Below are 7,382 nucleotides of genomic sequence, written 5' to 3' on the forward strand. Positions count from 1 at the left end.
GGCTGCTCTCCAGGCAGTCACTGCCCAAAATTTAAATTCACTGCAAGAAGCTGTGGACACATATCTGCTTTCCAAGGAGTATTTTAAGTAAAATCTACCAACTACTCTTAAAAAAAAGATTATGTTATCCACTGGGTTAAAACCTACCAACATTTTATGTTTTAACAGCTTTGTTTTATATGGATGTTCTCAAAACCTATAGAGAATATACTGATACAGTATGCCCATTGAAATTCTCATGAACTACTATTGCACTAATGGCAAAACTAGCAGCAGTCAGATGTCAACAGTTGCAAACAAACTCTTAGGTCCTTCTTCATTACTGTGTGATTCAAACTGACTGAGCATCAGGATGGATTGCCCAGAAAGGCAGGATACAAACAATCCCAAATTAATCTCAAAATCTAGACAGTTTAGACCAGTGGAAACTGCTTAGGTATTTACCTTCCACTAATTAGTATTAAACATATCACTACAATTGTTTCTCAGTTTATTATTACCTGATGATACTATCAATACAACTGATCTGCTGATAGGAAGAAACACACAGAGTCTTCTTTGAATCGTCATAAAATGTGTTGCCTGGTTCCTCTGTGCTATCACTTCTCAATGTCTGAAGGAAACACGAAGCAGCATGCTTCTTCCCTAGAAGAGAAGCAATCCTCAAAGACTTCTCTCAAAGGCATTTAAACACTAACACCAAGACAAACACGCATCTATATATATACACACACAGAGTAAGACACATATATATTACACAAGGATATAAGGTCTCTAACAGCACAGCTCTCATTACTAAGCTATCCAGCATTTTCAGCCCAATTCACATGTTTTGAGGCAGGGGAGAAAGAAAGGGAAAGAATGCCTAAAGAGAAAAAAAAAAAACCAAACCCACACACCTTAAACCTCCACTCAGAACAACTAGTAAACATAAAGAAAACAGTGTAGAAAAAAAAAAGTATTTAAATTGTAAACAAAGCTGCAAGTGGTATTATTCTTCTCTCAATTTATACATCACAGAATACAACTTGTTATTTAACAGTAATTTACATCTTTTTATAGCATAGATACACTGGTTAGAGTAGTACCAACATCCACAGTGCGGTCCTGTTATCAACAAGACTAGGAGTGAATTACAACTTTTGTAGAGGTTATCATGGTGCACAACGTTGTAATTCAGATTTCTATGGTATTTGAGGAAGTATTCAGTTTTCTCCATACATTTGTGCTAGGTACTGACGGCAAATAATGTGCATTAGCACAACATTAAGCACTTAATAACCAGATCACTACTTCAATGGGAAGAGGGGCAATGTTTTCCAATCCAGGGATTGTTTCTGAGAGTCCACACAAAGCATAAGACTTACACTTGCTACAAGCAAGTCTGCATATTCACTAGGAAATGAAAAACAAAAGAGTCGATTAACCTAGAAAGAGACAGATATGTTCCTCGTCCCAGGAAGCAGATAAGAAGTTATTGCATCTGATGAGGGTTTTTGGAGGGCAGGTTTTTTTTGTGTGTGTGTGTGTTTTTTGTTTGTTTGTTTGGTTTTTTTTCCTCTTCTCTTATTTGGTTGTTTTTCAATTGTTTTAAAAAATAATTAAAAGCCCTAACCCCAAAAAAACCCAAGCCAAAACACTTCCCACATTTAAGCCATGACAAAATGCTATCTTAAGTTCTTCAGCGTAACACCATCTAGCCAAACTCATGGCTACACTGTTCATATTACCTTAGAGATCTGTACATACATCATTACATTGACTCACCTCCTAGCATCTCCGAGCTTGCAGCCTGTTCATTTCCATTCTGTGGCTTGCTCCTTGATGAAATATACAGCTGTTGTCCCAGATTCTTTATTCGGTTCACATCTGCACAAACTTGCTGCAATGTGATCTTGAGATACATAAAAATGTGAAGTCAGAATAAAAGGAATAAAAAGAGGCCAAAGGAGACCATTAAGATGGACTTAAATTGTTGTGTTCTCCAAACTACAAGGGAGTAGACCATTAGCCTAAGCCTGGTATCTACTGGCATCTGTAAGTTTAAAGAATCAAATTATCATGGTTAATTTAATTAAATTAGCTATGATAAAGCTCCCAAAGGCCCAGCATTTGAATATTATAACACTGACGCAAGCCTTGAGAGTGGGAATAAGCTGATGACTTACCCAGGAGCCTCATAAGGAAATTAGATAATTGCAATGCTTGTTTTAGGACAGCACTGTTTCCCCTCTCTTCTATAGCAGTCTACACTGTACCTCTAGAGCCCTTTTTAAAACAAAACAGAAAACCTCAAGAAAACTGAAAGCCCTCCACATGCATCAATCCTCTTTCTGGCTGCATGGTTCTTCCACTCTTTTCTCCAAGTCCACTGCCTCTTTGAGAAGGCTGATTAAGCAAGTCTTCAATTTAGTGAACTACTGCAGTAGTTATCTGCTCATTTTAGTGAGCAACATTAAAAGCAAAAAACAAAAGCCATCATTCCCTTTCTAAGTGCATTTCTGTACATGCTGAAGTACATTCTCTGATTTAAGTACATTTAGCTTGAACATAGCTGTATCTTTGCACTTCATAAAAATTCACGAGTAGTGCATTTTCACACAGTAAAAATTTCCTGCAGACAGTGACACATTTATACACCTACTGGTTCCTGTATTTCCTCTGCACAATTCCCATTGGAGTCACTTGAAGATGCTATGCTGATATAGTGCTCAAAAGAGCCATTGCTTCCAAGGCTTCCATAACCACTGGAAACATTGCTGTGAACTGGCTGTATGATGGGGAAAAAAACAAAACAAAATAAAATTTCAAAAATCAAAACAACAAGGGAACAACATAGTTTCCAACACAGAATTTCAGGTAAACAAACCAAATTAAGTGCACAGTCAGTATTGCTCTGGGCTCTACCACTTGCTTGGGGAAAATTCTCTACCATGCTTAAATCTGTTTCAGGATGCAGATTTTTTAACATGAAGACCTGGTAAATATATCAAACAAAATTTTTTCTTCTAGTCAGATAGCATTAAAAATGTCTCTCAGTAGCCTGTCACCCAAGTCTGTCTCCATTCAGAGCTTTCCTTTCAGAACTTTTAAAAGACCATTCCTGAATAGTTTACTGAACAGACCCAATCTCCTCAGCCTCTCAACTAGGAGGCCATCCAGTGTTCTGAAATTATTTCATCTTTTTTACCTGGAGAAGCAGCTTGTAAATTTGTCCTTGCAATTCTGTTATCTCTTTCTCAACATTGCTTGTTTCTTTGCTCCTTGCGGCAAAGACATCTTCATTCAGAGGGCTTCTGGAGAGAGTCAACATGTCACTATTAATTTAAATTTGATTAAGAAAAGAGATCTCTTGGAAACTAAAGAGAAGTACCTGAAAAATAAACTTGCACATTCAATACTAATCACATTTTTAAAAGAGGTTACCTGGTAAATATTTAGATTCTGTATCAAATCAACATTCCAGAAGAAAATGAGGCAAAATGTGATTTTTGCTACCTGTCTGTCAATTCATGCTGTATTTTGTGAGCCAATCATACGTGAATGTCAACTAATAAGTGACCTACTTTTTACATTGCTTTTTAGCTTTTACTCAGCTTGTCTAACACTGATATTTTCATTTAGACATGCCCATTGTCACAGTATTTCAACACCAACCACATACAAAAACATGCTAAAAAAAAAAAAAGTTAGTTTTGCCAGCTACTCTGAAGTAATTTACTTATTTTCATACTTGATAAGCAAGACTGATGCTGTTCTGAAGGAAAGGGCTGCAAGACAAAAGCTAAGTCACAGACTGCAGGAGCAACACTACATCTCTAGTTCAGTACTGAGACTATTTTGTTTTGTGAAGTATTCAATGAAAAGCACTTTAATAGATCAATTCTACAACTGACTTACGTCCGAACTTTGTGTCGACCAATAATGAATGCAACTTTCCTGCTCCAAGGATTCACAAAACTGGACCAGCTGGTATCCAGCACGACATAATCCCCATTTTGAGTACAAAATCTAATAGGCAAATGTTCAAAAGGAGGTTGCCCAGCGAATTTCAGAACTGGGGGGGGGAAAAAAAATCAAGAATTGATATTTACTTTACATTATCATACAGTAGTACAAACACAAATGCTAATGACTGGGGTCCTTGCAAACTCTGGGTTTGAATTCATTTTTATCTCAAACTGCTTTCTGTAATTCATCAATTCATCTAATTTTGTCTGCACTGCAGACCAATCACATGTCAAGCAGTATGAAGAGAATGAGGGAGTGTTAAAACCAGTAGAAATTCCTCTTAAAACAACTGTACTTACTTTTCTGGTGAACAGCAATCATCAAAGGACGATCTTCTGGGTGCAAATACATCAGTATGGATGTTCCAATTAAATCTTGAGGTAAGTAACCCAACAAAGGCACTGCTCTGAAACCCAAACCCATTACCACTGATTATAAAGTAGTTCCGGGTATTTACATCTTGAACCCTCTGCTTGTCAGTGAAGTCCCCATGCACAACCTACTATGGCATAAACTAAGGCTACAGCACATTTTCCAGCCCGTCTAATATTCCTCCAGTGTAATGCAGAGATGTAAACACCAAAGACAAATGTTTCTCTGCCTGAAGATTTTCAGACTTTCAGGCAGTTTTGTGTTTGTCTATATGCAAAGAAAAAACAAACAAATGAAAAAAAAAAAAAAATCTTGAAGAAACAGGTCAGATGTAGAACATCAGTAAGAAATCTGACATGGATGCCATGAAATGTGTTGTGAAAACAGTACTGTGGCTTTTTTGCAGGAGACAGCTTTAGTCTAGCCACATTTATTTGGCCCAGGCCAGTACGCCTGTGTCTCCACACTGTGATTCCCAAAGTTTTGCATTATGTAGGTTTTCCATTGTCTGTGTTACTACACGTCCTCACTGCCCTGGATAATGAAAACTGACTGCAGTTCTGTTTAATTCACATTTTAAGTCAACAAAGTAGATTATAACTGTGGAGTTCTACATGTTTTTCATTGAACAAACTGAAGTAAAACTACTTTGTTTAAATAACTATTGGCAACTGCACAGTTCAACTACCTGTGTCTCCAGCTGCATCACTAAAGCATTTTTTGCAGCCTCTCTGTATATACCCCACAGGTTTTAAGATTCAAATCTCACCTGTCATCTATGTCAAGAAAAACACATCCAGGGGTGTGAGTGGTGGTGAAGATTCTTTTATCTGCAGGAATTCGAGGAGCTAATAGAAACAGAAATATTTATTGCAACAAAACATACACTAAGACAGAAAACTTAACCATTATTTTTGCTTGTGATATGCAGTTTCTGGCTCCTGAACTTTTTAATTGTGCACTGCTTTCTGACCCGTAACTCAGCCAAACAGTACAAATTTTTAGGTGTTACTACAGACTGCTCTCAAGAAAAAAAAAAATTGTGAGTAAAGTTAAATGCTTCAGCACCTTGCAAAGAAGGCACAGATGCTCTGGTTTCACATGAATGAATACATACACAAACTGGAAGTTACATGGGTGAGACCACCCAAGGACAAGTTCTAAACCAAGGAAGCAAACCTTCACATACTGCGTTTTCCTATTGACTTGGGTTTTTCACTGGAGTCTCCTGACTTGCCTTCATATCCAGAGTGAATTTTCTCAGCCAAAGCTAAGCAGCACGATTCTGTATCCACGTGGACAGAAGTACACACACGGACCAAGTACGGGGTGATTCGGAAGGGGTAAAAACGCATTTCTTGTTCTTGCTCTTTACCACCCCTGAGGAAAAAGTAAAACTGATTAACACACTGGTTTTAAGACTTGGATACTTTATGCCAGGGCTAAGAGCCCTGCACAGAGAAGTTATGCTGAGCACACAGACCCAGATAATCAGCATCTCCTGAAGTCCTATGAACACTCTCTTGTGATCTAAGGCAAACACACTCAGCAAAATTGACCTTGTTCCCCTTAAAAGTAAGTAGGTGTTTTGCATCTGATACTTGGGCTCAGAGGCTGTTCTAGAAATGCCACTACTCTAATGGTTAAAGACCACTTTGTAGTTCTCAGTCCACATGTATTCACAAGAACGACTAATTTGGTCATGTACTCTCTCTTCCAAGTTAAACAGTTGTTTTTCCGTTTGTTATTTATTCTGTATAATTTTCAGGGGAAGAAAAAAACATCTGTCTCTCTCAAGCTTTGTTTCCCTGACTCACATAAGTATGACTCCTCCAGCCTTCGTTTATAAATAATTGTTCTTTGACTCTCCTCCCATGAGAATCTGTCTTCCTAAAACACGGGTGAGCAATAACAGCACACAATGTTCTAGATGAGATCTTAACCAGGGCTTTGTAACAACTGCTTTATTGACTGCCTGTTTCTATTGCAAGTGCTCTTCTACCTGTTATAATTGCAGTATCTTACCCAGCTCCAACAGAACGAATTGAGATAAAGTTTTGCATATTATTTTTTTACATTAGAAGTTACTTTCTTATTCCACACTTCATCTTATGAAATGTTTCTACTGAGAAGTCAGTGTCATAAAAACTACTACTAACAGCTCCCCCTTTTGGGGAAAAAAAAAATACAAATGAACATCTAATACAGCAGAAGCTCAATCCACAAACAAAAAGAATATTTGTAAGCCTAGCATGTGCTTGTGAAAGAATATTTTTACTCACTAAGACCATGTAATCAAAAGGATTTGTTATATAAAGGAGAGATGTTCTATGAAAACCTGAAGAAAAAGTATTACAAAGTATTTACGTATCTGACAAACAGTTCCCCCAACTGAAAATTCCTATCTGTCCTGCTGTATTTATTCTGAGTGCCAAGAGACTTCGAGTGTTCAAGAAACAATGGTGATTTTAGAGCTCAAGTTTTTGAAACAAAGAAAAATTAATCAATGATTGATTGAAAGATGGAAAAGCAGTTTCTGCCCAGTACTGCACCCTTTGTACGGCCTTGTCCTGGTCTGGGGTAAAATAGAGCTCGTTCTGCTTAATGATTTTACTTTTTATCTAAAGCTCTTCTAATTAACTGCTCTGCCTGAAGTTAGCAGTGTTTTCATAAATTGTCTGGCTTTAGCAGTGATAAAAAAAATTCATGTTTAGAGTTACTGCCAGGGGTTGGGATGCAGACCCAGGCCACTGCTGAGCTTGGATCCCACACGGAGGGGGGCAGAGAATACACCACACCTGCGGGGAGGAGCAGGCAGGGTAAGTGACCCCAAGATTCACCAGTGGGGTATCCCATCCCACAGCTGGCATATCCAGTACAGCTGAAGGATCAGGAGGGACAAGCCCTTCCCTTGCCCCTTCCATTCTTCTTCTCTTCCCTCTTCTGCTGCTGCTGGGCTGCTGGCTGCTTTGGCTGCAGTGGCCGCATCCAAGGACGAT

At 38.2% G+C, this 7,382-nt stretch overlaps 1 protein-coding gene across 1 annotated transcript in view; it reads right to left on the reverse strand.

The window, feature by feature from the left end:
• Positions 1 to 500: 500 nt before the first annotated feature.
• The window catches only part of LOC103772550 (period circadian protein homolog 3-like), a gene marked incomplete at its 3' end in the record, with an annotated part of 10,162 nt that continues 3,280 nt past the window's right edge, over positions 501 to 7,382 (reverse strand). Inside the window, exons 5-12 of the mRNA XM_008939884.1 lie at positions 5,621 to 5,763; positions 5,153 to 5,231; positions 4,311 to 4,417; positions 3,901 to 4,057; positions 3,191 to 3,296; positions 2,645 to 2,770; positions 1,768 to 1,894; positions 501 to 645 (exon numbers count right to left, since the gene is read on the reverse strand). Of these exons, the coding sequence (XP_008938132.1) occupies positions 501 to 645; positions 1,768 to 1,894; positions 2,645 to 2,770; positions 3,191 to 3,296; positions 3,901 to 4,057; positions 4,311 to 4,417; positions 5,153 to 5,231; positions 5,621 to 5,763 (990 nt within the window). The remainder of the gene's footprint in view (positions 646 to 1,767; positions 1,895 to 2,644; positions 2,771 to 3,190; positions 3,297 to 3,900; positions 4,058 to 4,310; positions 4,418 to 5,152; positions 5,232 to 5,620; positions 5,764 to 7,382) is intronic.

Source organism: Merops nubicus, unplaced genomic scaffold (assembly GCF_000691845.1).
Source record: "Merops nubicus isolate BGI_N331 unplaced genomic scaffold, ASM69184v1 scaffold52944, whole genome shotgun sequence".
NCBI classification, from domain to species: domain Eukaryota; kingdom Metazoa; phylum Chordata; class Aves; order Coraciiformes; family Meropidae; genus Merops; species Merops nubicus.